This window comes from Pteropus vampyrus, unplaced genomic scaffold (genome assembly GCF_000151845.1).
Source record: "Pteropus vampyrus isolate Shadow unplaced genomic scaffold, Pvam_2.0 Scaffold17, whole genome shotgun sequence".
Classification (NCBI taxonomy): Eukaryota; Metazoa; Chordata; class Mammalia; order Chiroptera; family Pteropodidae; genus Pteropus; species Pteropus vampyrus.
In genome coordinates, this window is record NW_011888798.1 from 9,725,410 (window position 1) to 9,744,927 (window position 19,518).

Below are 19,518 nucleotides of genomic sequence, written 5' to 3' on the forward strand. Positions count from 1 at the left end.
CTTTGCTGGTTTCTTAAATATACCTTTTACCAAAATTTTACTTCAGTGCTATCAGGCACTTACAAGTCTCTTAATAAAGCTAGTTCCTTTTTACTAGTAAGGCTAGCACTATATAGAAGTGTCACTATATTATGGCACTTAGGCACTGATTAACTTATCCCCTCTGAGTCACATTCTAGCAATATGTGCATTACATATTTTGCTGTAAATTCTAATTGTCTTTGTTGGAAGAGAGAGTGATTCCCAAAGACATTTGCCTGCAATGCTCTTGATGTCATCTTTAAAAATAAGTAATAACATTTTCTTTTTTTACCACTTTGGTTTTTTTTAATCAGAGTGTTTTATTTTGTTTTGTTTTTTCTATGCCCGTAAAGAAAAACTTGTGCCTAAGCGTGGATCACTGTTAAATTTTTATTTAACTGCGTGAGAGTGAACATTTTGCAAAATCTGAAAAATTCAGTCTTCTTTAGACTTTAAATTCTTTTAGTTAGATGATTAAAACCCCACTTTTGTCACTCTATATCCTTTGACTTATTTACAAATAGTAGTGAAGGCTTTTTAGTCCCTGTTTCAATCATCAATCATCAGCCATTGAGGAGACCAGCAAAACGTCCCAATCACCCATTTGTAGCACAGCGATTTTGTTAATTCTCTTAGGAACAGGAGAAGAATGACATGAGGCAGTAATGGTTTTTACCCGAGCTGTCCTTTGATCAAAGTGCATTAAACTCGACATCAGTGTTTTTGTTGTTGGTGTGTGCTGTGCTTGAATTGCACCAGGCTTTGAAGTGCTTTATTGTGTTTTATGAGTTTTCTAGATTTCCTTTTCCTCTCCTTCAGTTATGATAACTGACTTTTAATCCTATCATCATGGCCAAGGGATTTGTCTCCAAAGAGCACTAGTTTACCACGCTGCAAAACAGCACAGATATAAGTTCCTGAACCTTTCAGATAAAAATGCATTTTGCCACCTTAAGCATTTTGCAGTTTTTATTCCCAGCACTTCTCACCAAAAGCAGTATTTTTTCTTTTGTTTTTCAAAAACGATATTGAGCAAAAGACAGTAACACAATAACTGAGTGTCCGCAGTCTAACTGAAGAGAGGAATGTGTTCTTCCATTTTCCACCTTGCTTATGACATGGGCATTTTAACTTACCTATATTTTCCCTCAGAGCCTTTTGATAAAAATTACTGTAAGCTTAGATCACTCCTCCTATTTAGAAAAACTTACATTTGTTTCTTATTTATCACATATTAGAAGGATCACTTAATATAGTTATTTTTTTACAAGGACAGTCATGATGACTTAGTACATTTGTCAGTTATTTGTTACTATAATGTCTATTCTAAAGGCAAGAATGTAGTTACAAAAGACAAAAGACTCCTTAGCTTTATCTTGCTATGAAGTAACAAAGCTTTCCTAGGCCACAAAAATATTTTGTCTTTCTGTGTTCCTGCTTATCTTTACCACTGACAAATGCTGGTAACATTAATAAAGTCAGTTATTTTTCAAATGTATACCTGCCAGAACAGTATGGATGCTGAATATTTAACTATCAGTATGGCTGTTATAACTTGAGGATTCTGCTCTATTTTGGTGAGGTTATTAAAGCTTGCTCCTTCAGGAAGTCATATTATTGATATATCTAATAGTTTTCCAAAATGTGTTCATTTGGGGAGGATTTTATTTATGATTATTTCTTATGGCTTTTTTCTCAGATGCTGTAATCAGTGGATCCACATTCACTTTAAAAAATTAATTTAAAGAAGATCAAAAGCAAAGTAATTACAAGCATCTACAGATATAGGAATTTCGCATTCTTGTTCAGTTTCTATGTCTCTAAGTCTTGTTAAAGGTCACTTCCTTCTTTTATTAAGCAGACATGTCCCAAACACCTGTCGGAATCTCCATGAAGAGCTGATAATGATATGTTCCTGTCTCAAAACATCACGGATAGTGTCCTTTGTTTTAGGCTGACCTACCTGCCATAACCCCTTTGAGTCCTGCCAGCATAGTAATGTCTTCTAGAATTCCCTAGCCATTATAATCCATGCACTTTCTTCTGCTCACCTCATCAATAGTTTCCCTCTTTTTGATTGTATGAGTACTCTCATGTCATTTGCTCTCTTGTGAGAAGCTGTTCAGAGTCCAGGTTCAGTGACAGACAAATGGGCTAAGCAAACATGTTTCATGCCTGCACAGAAGTTACTCTGTTTTGGTATTATTTGTTTTTTTGTTTTTTTTTTAATTATCATTTTAGAGAAGCTAGAGGGATTCTCATTAAGTGTCTAAAAGATTGTATATATTTGTTTCTTCCTTAAAAAGAGTTAGTTCACCACCCATATGAACATTTACATATGAGCCCTCAGTCTTCTCTCTCTACCTCTTGAAAATTAAGAAAAGAAATGGAGCTACTCCAACCACATGTACATCTTCAAATAGTTTATTCTAATCCAATGGCTCTTAACCTCTGTTGGGTCCTGAATTTCTTTGAGACTCTGGAGAGAGTAAAGAACTGCTTTTCAAAAATGCACATATAATACAGACAGCATTTTATAATCTATTTCAGGGGTTTTTCGGTCTCCCAGAAGGCTGTCCAGGACCTTGTGAGAAGCCCATGAATCTCAAGTCAAGAACTTGTATTCAGTAAACCTGTGACTCTTCTCTCTTCCCATCTAACATGTATAATTAGTGTTAGGATGTGTCAAAGAGATTTTCTCACCTGTTTTTCTATCAGTCATAGCTGCTTAGTGTCAAAGAAACCACATCAACCAACTTCCTGCTTGACTGCTCAGAGGTTACACTCAGAAAACAATTGATAATATGGATCAGGTTTCTAATTGTTTATTATCTCAGAGGAAATCTTTATTCCTGTTAATGCCTCACAGCTTCTGGCAGCCCCGTGGCCAGGGCACTAACTTGTAAAGTTTTACTACCTGTAACCACATCCATCATCGTCCAGTTTAGCCATCATAACATTAGCTAACATCATTGCTACAGATTAATCTTGTCCTCTCCTCTTTCTAAAATTATGCTCCACGTATGTCCATTGGTTCCTGAAATGATATAAAATGATTCCCTTTCCACCTACCAACTTCTTTTCTGGATTTTACGTGCTTAAGTCTCAATTTATTATTACCCAAGCAGCTGTGGTTTCAAAATAGCACCTACACTGATTACTCCCAGGCACTGTAAGTCAACCCTCATAATGGCAGAGGTATGCATCAATCTCTGATTACTGTCAGCCACTGCTAACCTTTACTCTCAACCTGCCTCTGGCACTTATTAAGAATTTCTCAAATGATAATTTTCAAAATTAGTCATTGTTTAAATAGTAAAAGAAGTTCTTTTTAAAATAGCTTAATTAAAGAAGTCAACTCTAAAAGCTGATATTTAAGGTCCTGAGGATTTTTTTTTGAATGATTCTTTAGGTTTTTGTTTGTATTATTGGGAGGATTGCTTTTTTATAAATAAATCTGAAAGTTTTCTTTTGCTTTATTTTTGGTGAGGAGATGTAGAGATTAAATGTTTTTAAAGAAACAAATTATTTAAAATGTAGAATGGGACAAAAATTACTGATATTATTTAAACATTATTTAGTGTAGTGACAATGACCTGTTATTGTATATTTTATTTTTTGTATTTTATATTTTTTATATTTTGTTTATTTATTTAGCTGTTTTATTTACTCTTTAAAAACGTCTTTAAAAGTGTATCTGGGCAACCACCACATTGTTGTCTGTATCTATGAGTTTGTCTTTTCTGTTTGTTTGTTCATTTGTTGCTTTCTGTTTTATATCCTACATATGAGTGAAATCATATGGTTCTTGTCTTTTTCTATCTGACTTATTTCACTTAGCATAATCTTAAGATCTATTCATGTTGTTGCAAATGGCAGTATTTTATCCTTTTTTATTGCTGAGTGGTATTCCTTTATATATATGACATCTTCTTTATCCAATCATTGATTAACAACACTTAGGTGGTCATCAGAGGTGAAAGGTCAGGCTGAGGGGATGATGGAGAGGTTTAGTAAAGGGGATCAAATACACAGTGACAAAAGGAAAGTAGACTTTGGGTGGTGAGCACACAACACAATGTACTGATGATGTGTTACAGAATTGTACACCTGAAACTTATATAATGTTGTTAATCAATGTTACCCCTATGAATTTAATTTTTAAAAAGTGTATCTAGGATGAGAGCTGGTTGAGGGAGCAATAAATTCTAATCAAGCATATTAAGTGAAAGACCCATTAATTAATAGTGAAATTGTTAGCACCCTTCTCCTAAGCAGGTCCCAAGTGGTAGCCAGCATAGTATCCTCTAGGCTTGGAGAACCCCGTTCTGGAAAAACTGATTGGACCATGAAAAGGATCCCCTGACAAACTGATGACCTTCAGTGAAGTTCCCTACATGGAACTTCCAATGGCATTTTAGTGTCTTGTTCTTAAATACGAATGGATAGGAAAGGCCACCAGGCATGGAGGAAAGCCTATCACTTGAAAAGCAGAAACCAAAGCAATCATGTAAGCCAAGAATGGGACACAAAAGACATAGGGACAATGTAATGAGCTGAAGAAAACTTTAAAAAAATATGCTATCATTAATATCCACGGAGAAGTAAAGAAAATATTGTATCTGTGAAACAAGAACAAGGAAAAGGAAAAAGCAGCAAACAAGAAAAAGCCCTTAGAAATTGAACCTGTGTATCAGAAAATAATAATTCAACAAGGATGGAAAGAAAAATAATGACATCACACAGAAAATAGAACAAATAGACATGGAAAAATATGAGAAAAGTGAAGAAAATCAACTGATTCATTCAGAAGTTTTTTGCCTAATAAGACTTTCATACATTAGGAAGACAGAAAAAAAAACAGAGGGAGAAAAAATAATATAAGAAAATTTCCCAGAACTGAAGGACATGAGGTTTTCTAGTTTTTCTGATGGAAAGTACCCACCTAGTATAATGAGTAGAAAACCAAAATACATACACACTAAAGCCACTGCTCTCCTGATTTTTCTACCTTCCTTACTGTTCCTTTTGTGTTTCCTTCTTGGGTATCTTTTTCTCATTCCACTCGTAATATTATTACTCTGCTTTCTACGCTTGACTTTCACCTTTTCTCACTTCCCCTCCCTCCATGTATCATGTTATTCAATCCTATGATTTTAACCACTTCTATACATCGGTGGTTCCAGGTGGGTAAATCCAGTTATCGCTTCCTCTTGAACTCCAGACCTGCTTCCTATAACTAACCCTTCCTTCCTAGTACCCAGCAGTCCTCACACATGTCTAAAAGTGAATTTACTTCCATAACTCTTCTTTTTTTGCCTTCTAATGAGCCCGTCTATTGTATTTTCTATTATATTAACTGAAAATATCTTCCCTACAATGTTATAAGTTATCAGTTTAGGAGTCTGAGGGTCTCTCTGGGTCCTGTCATCTTCCTCATACCTCACATTTAATCAGTGTGTCCTCGCAAGCCCCAGGAGTCCTGAGATCCCAGGCAACCCTCCTCTTCCTTATTCTTATATATGAGGGACAACCAAGGGTTTTGGACATTTGAGGAGGAAAACTGTAGCATAAAAAAGGTGAACAAAAATAAACAACAATAGTACAAAAATTGACTCTAAGAATAACTTTTTTAAAAACTCATAATAGCCTCGGATTTGAGATGACCTTGCAAGTATAAATAAAATCAGAATACTAGGAAAAAGGAACAGGGAACATAAGGAACTTTTAGATGTTAAAAACATGACTGGCAAAATAAAATAATTCTACAGAAGGGTTGAAAAATAAAATAGAGGTAAACTACAAGAGTTTAGAGGGTAAAAAGACCAAAAGGAGGAAAATACGAAAATAAAAGATGTAAATGTCTAGGTCCTACATTCTGCTAACAGGAATTCCAGAAAAAGAGGGAAGAGAAAAGGAAGAGAAATAGGAAGACGCTATCAAAGAATAATAGAAATGTCCAAGACCTCAATATAATGCTATTCAAAATTAGGGCGTCCTGGGTGCTGAGCAGAAGGCACATAGATATAGATGATACCGATATAAATATATAAATATAGATCATTATGAAATTTTAGAATACCAGGGATAAAAAAATTTTCAGGTCCGGAAAGCCTCTAAAACAAAGAAGCTTGCAGCCTATGAATGAACATCATCAGCATCATCGGATGTTGGAAGAAATAGGGCAATATCTTGAATGATCTGAGAATTATATGTCCAATGAAAATACTAAGAGTTAGGATGAAATCAGCTAATTTCCAGACGTGCAAGAACTCAGAGAGTTGACCTCTATTTTAAAATCATCATCATGTAACTATAAATAGCTGAAAGACGTTATTCATGTTTGCTGAACATTTGCTAAACATTTTTCAAAATCCTGCAAGCCCTCTTTGCAGTCCTAGTATATGGAATAGAACATCTTCTTTAAATATTTAACTGCCTTTGTTTCTTTGTTACCTTTTTTAACACCAAACTCTACTAATCTCTCTGCTTTTCTCTACCCTTTTCTTAGAATTTCCTTTGTGCATTGTTTTAAAAATCTTGTCTGTGGTTAATGATTTCATTCTTTATTTTTATCTTAATTTTGTAACTTTCACAACTAATTAAATAACTTTTTATAGTATATAAGAATACATAAATAACCATATAAAATAAAAGTTTTACATTATTGGGGGTGGCTTTTTTCCTATAAATAAAATTTTAATTTTACTAATATGGAAACAGCCTAAATCTTTCTTCTTCCCTCACTTCCTTCCTGCCATCCTTTTTTTTTTTTTTTTTTTTTTTTTTTTTTTTTGGCAGGGGAAGGATTAAAAATTGATGAATATACATATAATCATAATATTTGCCATTTTAACCATTTTAAAGTATAGATTTCAGAGGTAATGCCACTTAATATTATATTAACAATTTTGTGTAACCATCACCATTATTTTCAAAAATTTTCATTACCCCCAAAAGAATCTGTATCATTTAGCAATAACTCCTCATTTCCCTTTCTAACCACCCTCCAACCACCAATCCTTTTGTCTCTATGAATTTGCTAAATCTTTCTTTCTTATGCAGCACTAAGAAGTGCGGATTAGATTTATTATGTAAAATATCTCTTTACAATATATGATAATTTGCTATCATTATCTGGAGTTTCTGTCCTTGTTATCTATTGTAGCATAACAAATTACCCCCAAATTTACTGTCTTCAAATAACAACAGTCATGTATTATTCCTTATGGCTTCTGTGGGTGAGTAATTCAGCCAGAGTATTATGGACATTACACGTCTTTGCTCCACGATGACTGAGGCCTTTGCTAGAAGACCCCAAGGCTGGGATCTGGAAACATCTGAAGGCTCATTCACTCGTATGTCTGGCATTCGATGGCCGTAACCTGGCAGCCTACTGGGGTTGTCAGCTTGAACATCGACACATGGTTTCTCCATGTGGCCTGGGCTTTTCCACATTATGATGGCTAGGCTTCAAAAGAAAGTATCCCAAGATAGAGAAAGAGAGAGACAGAGTGCCAGCAGCCAGTATTACCTTCAATGACCTAGCCTCAGAAGTCACATAGCATCACTCTCACTGCATCCTGTTGATTGAGACAGTTACAAAGGTCCGCCCAGGTTCAACTGAGAGGAACACAGACCCCGCCTCTACATGTAGGTATGTCATTGTTACACTGTAAGAAGAACATGTGGAATGAGATAAAAATTGGTGTGGCCATTTTTGGAAATGCAGTCTGCTGCGGTGTGTGTTCACCGTGGCACCCAATTCAGGCCCTAGCAGGACTTCTCTAAAATCAACTCCTTTAACTTCCCTTAACTGCTAGCTAATCAGTTGTGGAGATAGGTATCCTACTTTCTCTAATTAAGAAGTTGAGATTTAGACATTGAAAAGAAGATTTTTTTAAAAAACTGAGATAATTATGTAGCTGTTGTTAGAAAAGAGAAACATATTTCTTAAAAACAAGATAATTATCATCATGTGTCCATTAAAGAAGCTGTTCTAATTAATGACTTTAGTGCTATTTGAAAAATGCTCCCTAGTCAAAAAAAAAAAACCAAACATTTTAGTGTAAGAAACATTGTTTATGAACATTGTGTTTATAGTTTGGGCGTGAAAACATTTTTCTAAGTTCTTGATTGACCTGAAATATTTAAACACATAGTTGCCTCCTTTCCCTAACGTACATCTAGAGCAGATAGTTTATCAAGTCTATTCTAGAACCAAGTTAACTCACCTCTCTAAAGCTTTAGTGTCCTTATCTGAAATATAGGAAGAATAATAGTACCTGCCTCACAGAGCTGGCATGAGGATTAAATGACTTAATATATGTAAAGTGCTTGGCATATCACAAGCGCTAAAAAAAAGTTAGGCATGGGAAGTGCGTGGATGTGTTAATGGTGTTCTGCATCTGCATGTATATGAGGAGTTATAGCCCATTTATTTCCCAACAAGGTATTCAAAAGATAAAAGATAGGGTTAATGAAAACAGTTTGTTAAGCTTTTTCATTTAGGAAGAACATGTTAGATTGCTTCTTAATAACTCTTTGTTTTTCCTAGTTTGAAAAAGAAAAACAGCATGATATTCGATCATTCTTTTTACCAAAACCCAAGAAAAGTCAATTGGTGACCTCCTGTGATGAACCAAAGACATTCCAGGAGAAAAATACTGTAGCACCAGCAGACCCTGGGAAAATATCTACAAGAGGTATCATTGATTACGAAAACAGTTTTGAACCTGAGGCTAAAAGATTGAAGTCAGTCACCACCGATGACCACTGCAGTCTCCCACAGGAGAAACCATCCGGGCCCAGGCAAACCCAAGCTCTAGCCCCGGCAACCAGCCCTCCCTTTCCTGGAAAGAGTTGGCAGTGTGGCTTCTGCACCTATATCAATAGCTCCATGTTACCTTATTGTGAAATGTGTGAGAATCCTCAAGGCAGTGCTGGTGAGTACACAGAGGGGGCTGACAGTGGTGTCTTCAGGTAACCTGTGCTTTTAGAGACAACTGCTATTATCAGAGGTTAATGTGACTCATCACTGACTTTAGCTTTTAAGTTAGAGTAAGCTCTTCACACAGTGAATTGAATTTATCCCCTTGTGGAATGTGAAAGGCTCCCAGTTCTGTCAAGAATGTATATCCCTCAGCATCTGTGACATGGCGTTAATTTGGCACAAATGGACATTTCTGATTAATGCCAGCAGGATGTGAATTCAGTGGGCAGGAATAGAAGCTCCGTTGCTATGGCAGCAAATATGCCTTATAGTCATAGACCTGCTGTTTTCTTTACTCTGTAGATAATACTTGTTTTTTAAGAAATTATAGATTATTTTTGTTCAGATAATCAAATAATCCAGTGTAGCTTCTTTGCTTAGTAAAATATACACTGTGTCATGTTTTTTGCATGACAAATCATAAAAATTCCTTTATAAATCTCTTAAGGACCAATTTGGTATCTATTTTATGAGTTTATTCTTTTCCAAAACATGCTATTTTAAAAGTAGAACTCATAAACATACTTCAGAGTAATTTTTACAGCATAAGTTGCCATTTTCTGATGGTTTTTTTGAAACAATTTTTAATACCTGTGGTCATCTTAAGAAAAAGATCATTAGTATTCCTTCTGTTTCCAATTCTCCGGTTTTAGAGACCATTTTTATAGTAACTCAAAATGCCAAGTTGACAGTTTTGGAAAATGGAAGAAATTGTTCTATTTTATCAATGGTAATAATTATACATATCTACTTTTCCATCGTATGTGAATTCTTTGGAGCATTGACGTTAACAAAGACTCAGCTAAGATCTAAGCTCTGATACTGCTGTTCCTGCCTGCCTGCCTTGCTTCCCTCTGCCTTAGTTTTGATGTGAAAGAAAATGTAATCAGTAGCTGAGTCTTTCCTCTTTCACTTCTGGGTGTTCCTACCAAAACTGACAAGTCTGCCATCTGGGTGGTTATATTTGTAACGCGGACACCTGTTGTCTCTCTGAACTAAATGGGAACCACAAGCTTATTCCATATACTCTCTCACACAATTTGCATTATCTCATTCAATTTCCAACTGCTATATGCAATAAAAATAAAGTATCTCATGACTATGAAATTATGTCAGTTCACGTTAAGTATATAAGTTGAGCGATTTAGCAACAGAAATTATAGTTTAATAGAGTTTTAGAGTTCTTATTTTCTTTGTGATACCGAGAGCTGCAGAGAAAGTTTCCAGACTCTTGATTAATAAGCACACTTCCAAGCAACCTAAAGAAAAACAATACCTTTTGTGAATATGAAACAGTCAGATTAAAGAGAAATATATATTCTGAGTAACAGTGATAGTATTATAAAAGTTGTAATTATTAGATTAATATTAGTTTGGTACAGTGATTTCCAACCTTAAATTGGATGTACCCCAAAAGCTGAAAAGCAGAATGAATTCTAATCCATCTAAATTTTTAAGTCAGTGCCTGCCATATAACACTTTGAGGAAACGGTAGAATCAAGAAAATTAAGGGAACAATATTAGGAAATTATGGTCCTGTAAAGGTTGCTAAGGGAGGCTCCAGTACATTAGATAAAATTTGGTATAGTATACCTTGAACACTAATATTTGTCAATATGTGACACTTCTCTTGTGCTTTGTTCTTATATCTATAGTTTATACTTGACATAACACAGTTCATATGCCCAGACTTATATCTCTCACTTGAATTCAGACTGCATGTTGTCTAATGGGTACCTCAAGCTTAACACATCCAAGATAGAATTCTTGATTCACCACCAACACCCAAATCTCTTTTCCTATGTTCTTGACATTGTGCTAAAAATTTAGGCAGCATCCTTGATTCCTTTCACTTCTCCCACACTTGATCCGTCATGTTCTACTGGTGTAACCTCCAAAATATATCTTGATTTTAGCCACTTTATCTTTATTGCTACTACCCCTCCAGAAACCACCATTTTCTCTCTCCCAGACCTAAGTAGCCTCCCTCCTATTCTCCCTTGTGGCTCTTCTCTGTACAGCAGCCAGCGTGATTCTTTAAAAACTTAGGCGAGTGTATTCCTTTGCCTAAAACCATCTAGTAGCTTCTAGTTACATTTAGAATCTAATCCAAGAATACAGGCCCTGGGGCCAGGCTTCCTAGATTCATGAGCAACTTTCAGCTCAAATGGGACTCCTCCAAGAGCTTGGTCTTGTCCCATCCCCCTTACTCATAAAACCCTCTTTTATTCTCTTTATTCGAAAAGACCTTATTTGTTTGTTCGTTCACCTCTTTATTGTCTATATCTGCCACTTAGAATAGAATCTCCAGGAAGCAGAGACTTATCTGTCTTGTTCCTTGCTTCCCCTCCAGCACCTAGGGTAGTTCTTGGCGTTGAGTAACTCCCAATAAATGTTTCCAAAGAATGAGCAGACGTTGTTAACTTTCTTTTTATAAGACCTAGCTATAACCTTTTTTTAACTTTCCTTTTTAAGCTGGATTTAGGGTAAGTATAACTTATCTAAATGTATGTGTAAATTGTTTGTTTGATTTTTTATAATTCTACAAATAGATAGCCTCAACTATATCCAGGATAAAAGCCAAAATGAAAAAGATGATTCTCAGAAAGACACCTCCAAAAAAGTTTGGACTAGTTCTGATTGTGAAAAACAAGTCCTTGCACATTCAGAACCTGAACTGTTGGCTGAGAGTAAGGAAGAAGCATCAGAAGTCAAGAATGAAGATGGACTCACACCCCAGCCAAGCGATGGTAAGTCTTACTCCCATTTCCAGCGACCAAATAATAACCATATGCTTAGACACATAATACTCTTAGTGGATTTGTGATTACTATCTGCTTCTGGGTTCCTTGTATTCCCATTTATTTAAAAAAATAAATAAATAACAACCATTTCTAACCACATACTTACACATCAGGTAGCTGGAAAGGGAAAGCTGTTGGCATTCAGACATCACACACAAAGCAGAAGAAATGCATAGCTATATGTGCTACCCCAGGCCTCTTGCCCAGCGTCATGTAAGCCTGGCCCATTCACACAGTGAAGGGATGGTTTTGATTATTTGGGAGGTTCTTTTGGACCAAATAGTAAGATTGACAGTTTATTAACAGCCACTTAGCAGATCATTAATCCTTCACACAAGTATTTCTTTAAAATATCTACAGTTAATTGGCATATTTTAAATTTAGGGTTTGGAGGTTTTTTTTTAAGAAAATGTTTTTAAGGAATATAATTTCAAGACTATATGAATTTAGCGATCACTTTGTTAAGTATATAAATGTTGAACAACTATGTTGCACACCTGAGATTAGTATAATTTTTTATATTAATTATATTTTAATTTTAAAGAAAGACTATATGAATCATGATTGTGTTTGGAGCCAACGATGTAGTATTTTGGATTTATTTACCTTTTGGTTGACTCGATTCATTATTTAGCGCTGTGATGGTTAGCAGATATCAGTCTATATGCCGTATATCACTGTCTTTATGGGCCAGCTGTCAAGAGAGTGTGAGTAATTTTGGATTATTTTCTTTGTTACTCATTTAGTGACCATGGTAACCCACAGATTGATGTTCTTATTATAACAACCTAAAAATTGCTAGGAGGGACTGTTGTAGTTTTTCTTCCAAATTAGTTGTTTTTAAACAGAGAGAGCGAGTTTGGAGTCAGACTCAAAGCTTTAAAATAAAATGTTCATTTAAGAATTCTTGAGCTCAGGGCATCCTCCTTTCTTCTTCCCTCAGCCTTCCATTTCCTTTAGTTCCTCAAGGTCTTCCCAAAGAATATCTTGGAATGGATCTTGTTTAGGTCTGTTTATCTTAACGGCCTTTAAGGAGACAGTTTAGACTCAGGTGGAGCATACCATTTATGTCTCTAGTTTCCTGGTTCCCGCTGTGACAATCCCCCAAGTGCTGATGAGGCTCTTGTCCGACAGCATACGGCTCAGTGCACTAAGCATCACACTTGGAATTAACAGCTGGCAGTTGTCATCAACTGGGCCATGAGCCTCTTCATCTGTGGCAAGGAAATACCGGCTTGTTTGTTGTAAATTGGTCCCTTGATCAAGACGTATATTAGCTTTACTTACAAATATTTTTCAAAACTCACTAGACTTTTAGAAATTCTCTTCTGCCAGGGAAATTTGCCTCATCCATTCCAGACAACGCCAGCATTTGCCCGTGTACCTGTGTATCCCCTCTTCCTTTTTTTGACTTCTCAGATCTCTGAACTAAAAACTCCATACAAGTTATATGCTTCCCTTCTCCCCACTAACATGGATTTCCAAAAAAAACAAACAAACAGAATAAAGACAGAGGAGGCACATTAATGTTAAAATGTTTATTCTACCAACCTATGCTTTTTTAGAATTAGAGTTGTATGTACTATACTGGAACTGTATTTTTGGAATTCTGGGGTTCCAGAAGGGTGGCTTTATCTTCAAAAGACATCGTCTGTACACTCGAAACACATTAAATTATCATTCATGGAAACAATGAAAAGAGAAATGTGTTCCCCAGTATAGCTAGTAGCTACCAAGAATACCTATCAGCTGATTTGGAATTGTTCCTTTAATGCTTTTTATTGAAGAATAACTTCTGATCTTTATGCATTAGTGCATCAACCATAGTTCTTCAAAACTGAAGACACAATGATTATGAGATGCACTTATTTTATATACATTGAGATAGAAAAAACTCTGTCAATTAAAATACGACACAATATCTTAATGATAGCCTAGACCGTGTCATACCGCCCTCTGTTGCTTCGATATTTCTTTCATTTGTTCTGAGGGATTTGGCATTTTCTCCTGCCTGCAGTTTGGCAGGTAATAGGCAACCCTTTTGCACATCTCAGTATCCAAATGTTAGGCATCTTCCTCTACTTGCATGAATCTCCTTTTCTTAGGTCCCATGAAGCACTTGGTTATTCACTTGCAAGAATATAAACAATTTTGATTATTCCTCCAGTGATACACATTTGCTTCTTTAATGTCAATTTATGCTCTCCTGGTCTGTATCCAATTTTGTTTTTGTATTTATTTTTTTGTATACGTGATAACATTTCAATATCAAATCATAGTGAAACATTTTGAAACTATTTTAAAGGTAATTAAACTCAACACACGCAGTAACAATACTGCATGGACCTCTAGTGTAGTGTTGAAGTAACAAGTGTTCTTGTATGACAGCTCGTGCGTGGTCACTCAGTGACAACTATTTCGCAACCACCACCTGGCCAAGAATGACTGTAAAATGCCACAGTTATTGACCGTAGGACATTCCAGTTTCAGAGATGTTAACGTGTGGGGAAAATGTACATTTTTGAACTTGTGAAATATGGGAATAATTCACAAACCACGTTTGTAAAGTGACCAGTGTCTTGGTTAGAAAAATAAAAATACTCTGACATTGCCAAATAGAATGGCAAGCGAATCATAGACTTCTAGATTTGGGAAAATACTTTAAAAGGTCACTTAGGAATGATGGTGGAAGTGACTAGTACGGGCTCTAGATTACTGGGCTTAGGTCTTCTTACTAATGGTGTGGCCTCAGGCAAGTTAATGTGCCTCAGTTTCCTCCTCTGTACAACGCACTAATTTTTGAGAGGTGTTAACGTGTACTTAGACCAGTGCCTGGCACATTGTAAGTACTTGGTAAGTGTTAACTATAATTATTATTTAGACCTGCGTTATCATTCCTGCAGAATATATTGGTCAGTGGAACTGAGAAGGGAATAAATGAAAAGAGATTATCAGAAAAGAAGCTCACCAACTTTCTTCCTTTTGTGATTGAGAGGCACCTACGTAACCGTCGACATAGCTGTGTTGCTGCTGATAATCAAAACGGTGCTCATTCAGTCTCAGCTTTACTCCACTCTAGCAAAAGTCTACATTCTAGACTCCTTAATTCTTGGTGGCAGGAGATTGTCCCTTATACCTAACTAACTTGTATCTTCTCAGCTAATTCTAAATTTGTTTGTTTCTTTTTGAGTCATTAGCAAAAGCGCAAAGCAACTGGTACCTATACGAACCAATATGTCCTTAGATGGCCTACCGTGAAAGTCTTATTTCAAACCCAGACACGTGTTCTTTGTCACATATGTTGATATATTTGATATAGCTATTTCATCATTCTTATCTGCATAAGATTAAAATAAGCTATTTTAGAAAGAGGCTTTCTTTTATTGTCTTTATTAGAACAGTTGAAGAGTTCAGACACTCTGCCAGTGTATGATACCTTAACATTTTGTGCAAGTAAGAATACTGACCGGATTCACCTCTATACTAAGGTAAGCATCATGTGGATTCTGTAGCTTGAAACATACAAAAGGCTTCGTTTATTTATATTTCAATGGAGATATTTAATTGTGTTAGCAAAGACATTGCCATCTAGTTCCTTCTCTCCTTAAACTTCATTCTCAAATTCTTATGTTGAACCAAAGAGGCAAAACAGCCAAGTGGCTAAGAGCAGTGACTTTGGGGCTAGAGGGCCTCGGCTCAAATCTGTTACTAAATGTGGAATCTCGGACACATCACTTAACTGCCTGGTGCCTCAATTTCTCAGCTGTAGAATGTAGAGAGGTGTCGTTGTAAAGATAAAATGAGCTAATTCCTGTAAAGCACTTAGCATAGTCCCTAGCCATAATGAACTCTCATTAAATGTTAGCTCCTACACTGATCATGTAACAGCAGCAGAAGTAGCATCTTTATAGAAGCCTCAGCCTGCCCATCATGTTCATCAAACTCTATAAAGATTTAACAATAGATTGCTCAGATTCCTGCCATAGCCTAGGTTAGTGGTGCTCAAACTTTTTCAACTCAGGACCTCTTTGCACTCCTAAAACTTGTTGAGGACCCCAACAAACTTTTTTTTATGTAGCTCTATTCATATTTAATGGAAAATGTGAAATTAAAATGGAAAATATTCATTTAATTATTTAAGAGTAGCAATAATGTAAATCTACATATTTGTATCAATAGCATATTTTAATGAAAAATTATATTTTCCAAAACAAAAATAATATTTAGTAAATATTTACATTTTTAGCAATTTTCTCTAAAGTCTTAATAGAAGACATTGGGATTCTTCTATCTGCCTCTCTATGTCACTGTACAGTCATGACAGAATAAGAATAAAAAAAGACAAATAATGTTTTACTATTATTACAGAAATACTTTTGACTTTGTGGATCCCCTAAAAGGATCTTGGGGACCATGTGAGAATCTTTAGCCTATGTAAACTAGTGTGAATATTCAAGGAAAAATTTGCTGAGATTACAAATGCATTTGTATGATCTACAGTTTCAAAAAAATTTTTGAAAAATGTTTTTTATTGAATTGATTGGGGTGACATTGGTTAATAAAATCAAGTAAGTTTCGAGTGTACAACACTTTAACCCAAAGTTAAATTTCCTTCTGTCATCAAATATTTGACCATTTTTTTATCCCATCTACCTCCCCTCTCCCTCTATGGTTTCAAATTTTTAATCTTTGTACTAAAATGCTATTTGCAGCTTTTCAAACTCATGGGACATCCTATTGAGAGAATGCCTTTTTTAAAACAACTTATGTTGGAGTTGCCCAAACTCAGTTACATGTTTTCTACTACACCAAGTATAGATATAGATAGTGTACCCTGTAATGATTTTCAGTTCTAACTGAAAATTAGAAGAGATTGTTAGAAGATTAAGAGGTGGCTAGGATCATGAATACAGAATCCCCAAGCAGCCTCCATAATAAATTCACAGCCTCTATCATGGGACCATGGGCAAGAGAAGGACACCAAGAGTAAAGCCAGGCAGCCAACAGCACTCCCCTAAAAGGCTTGAGCCTCGCCCACCGTGTGGAGCTTCTACAACTGAGAGGAGCACCAAGGACCACTCTGCTCATCTAGAGTGTCTGAGCCACCCTCATCCCATGGGGAAAGAGCTCCAGGCTATGCTTCTCAGATTATCACAGGAGAGTAATAGGGAACTGGTCCCCAGATGGGCTTGAACGTCAAGAAGCCAAATGTCAGACACCAGGCAGAGCACAACATAGGGATTCAGAAGCCCTTAAACACTTTAAACTTTTTACTTTGTACAGTGAAAGGTTTGTATCCTAAATTATATGATTAGTGTATATCCCCCATTAGGTAGAGATGGGGGAGAAACTGAAAACTCCCAGTAGAGGGTAGAGTGTGCCCACTGCCAGGCCAAATACAGTGACAGCCTCACTGAGCCATCTTCTGTCTGCCACCCAGCCTGTGTAGCATGGGCCACCTCACATTCTTGACATGTTTCTTATAGTTTCAAGTGCATTTTAATGACTGTTCTAAATACTTACATGTGCCTTTACCACAAAACAGTATTCAGTGAATTTTCTCAGCCTGAGACACTAAGCAGATGAAATGTTAACAGGTCTTTTTATAGCTACAGTAGAGGTGAAATCTTACCTTTTTACTTTAGAGGAGCTGAAGTAAAATTTGGAAATAGAAATTTGAATAAAAACCCAGTTCATTGCCTAAAAGAACACCCCTTTAAAGGAGGAGCAGTTATGGATATTTTAGCATTCTGTGTTGTATTAACAGTATAACTCTAAAGAACAATTCATTTCAGTCAGAAGTCCAGGTCTAATTCAGAGTTTAGGATAACAAGTCTATATGTAAACTTTTAAGCTACATGTAATTACTTTATGTGTGTTTTTGGCCAAAGTGCCAGTAGGAGCTGTAGCGTTTCTTTTTGGCTGAGAGAATTAGAATGTGGGGTTCAACTAGTGATGCTACAATAGATTTTTATGTGTAGAGATTCTTCTTCCCCTTTATAAAACAAATACTTCATTTTAAACCTTGTGTTTAGCTGACTACACCCCTCTGCGTGATATTTTTACCCCTAGCAGTGAATGCAGGGGAGGCATTCAGGGGGTGGGGGAGAGCCTGGCCGCCCCGCTCCTCCACTCAGCATCCTTTCAAGGGAGATGTTGGGGTGCAGGCTTGTCTAGAATGTGCTACCTCAGTTTATCTTTGAGGAGACTGGAGATGTTATGTCATATGTAATGCTTTACTTTTAAAATAATTACTAGTGCCTACAGACAAAATGGATTAATAATGTCTTCTTAATCTATAATCAGGATGGAAACCGGATGAACTGTAATTTCATTCCTTTGGATATAAAATTAGACCTGTGGGAGGATTTACCAGCAAGCTTTCAGCTGAAACAAAATCGTTCCTTGGTAAGAAGAGTCCTGTGAATTAGTTTTAGATTGAAATGTTTTGAGTAATTTTAATGACCATTTTGAGTTTAATAAAAGTAGAGTACTTTGTGGCCTGTTGCAGAATCCAGTCACTGGTCGCAGTGCCTATGCATTACCCGGTGCTGAGAATGTGTGAAACCCATTTCCTTGGCGAACGATTGCACCTAGAGCTGCTGTTTCTGTGGATAGAATCATCTGCACATCATTTAATTTCTCATTCACAGGATTAAAACTGTGATAGTTGTATCTGACAGCATCACATTTTATCTCTGAAGGTTAAGTTCCAATAAAGACAAATCCTGAGAGCAGGGATAAGACCGTGCTGGGCAACTCCCACCTCACTGTCAGAAACACCAGCATGCGGCTGCAGGCCAAGTACCTGCCAGGGAGGCCTCAGTTCCGACTGAGGCCAATTTACCTTCACTGCTAAGAGGGGTCAACATGTGTGGGGACTGACCCAGCATGCAGTGTACCACTTTTTACAAGAAAATAGTGATCATTTTTTTTGCCCTTTGAATGGAAATCTGACATTGCCCATGGGCCAGCAGTACCTGTCTTGAAGGAAAAAGTAGCCATGTTATTTTCTTTGGCATCATGTAATCCTGTTCTCAGGTTCCCAGAAAATAGCCAGTTACGTATAATTGAATAATAAGTAAGATTAATGGTACTCTAATAAAAAATGTCCCAGATTTATTGATGGCTATTTTCCTGTGATAAGTAGTTGGGTACAAAGCGATTCTCGGATGTGGCACTGTCGCTGTCATTGTCACTGCTGCAATGCCTGCTGTCTCCAAGACCAGTTTTGCCTCGGCCACTACTTCCAATAGCCAGGCCTCCTTTGATCTCAGTGAGCACATTATTGCCTTTGGTCCCTATGTGTGTGGAGCACTTGTCCTGGCTGTCCTGACACGTACATGCTTTTAGAGAGTCTCTAGGTTGAAAGAGAATTCTGCAGAACTGGCCATAGATAGTTCACAATAAAGATATGAAAGCTGCATCAAATTGAAGAAAACCTTACATTGTGAAACTCAACAGCCTATTTTGGAGATAGAGTAAAACATCAGTTTTCCGATGTTATAAGTAGCCTCACTTTCAAAGGAAGATTTTCTCATTTTCTGCCAGATTTTGAGGTTTGTTCGAGAGTGGAATAGTCTAACTGCTATGAAGCAAAGAATAATCAGGAAAAGCGGGCAGTTGTTCTGCAGCCCAGTTCTTGCTTTGGAAGAGATCACAAAGCAACAAACCAAACAAAATAGTACAAAAAGGTATGAG

At 36.4% G+C, this 19,518-nt stretch overlaps 1 protein-coding gene across 5 annotated transcripts in view; it reads left to right on the top strand.

The window, feature by feature from the left end:
* The window catches only part of ZRANB3 (zinc finger RANBP2-type containing 3), a 262,163-nt gene that overhangs the window by 168,590 nt on the left and 74,055 nt on the right, over positions 1–19,518 (top strand). For all 5 annotated transcript variants that reach the window (XM_011354495.2, XM_023527494.1, XM_023527492.1 and 2 more), the window contains exons 13-17: positions 8,579–8,966; positions 11,566–11,763; positions 15,214–15,305; positions 18,124–18,225; positions 19,369–19,511. In XM_011354495.2, coding sequence (XP_011352797.2) covers positions 8,579–8,966; positions 11,566–11,763; positions 15,214–15,305; positions 18,124–18,225; positions 19,369–19,511 — 923 coding nt within the window. The remainder of the gene's footprint in view (positions 1–8,578; positions 8,967–11,565; positions 11,764–15,213; positions 15,306–18,123; positions 18,226–19,368; positions 19,512–19,518) is intronic.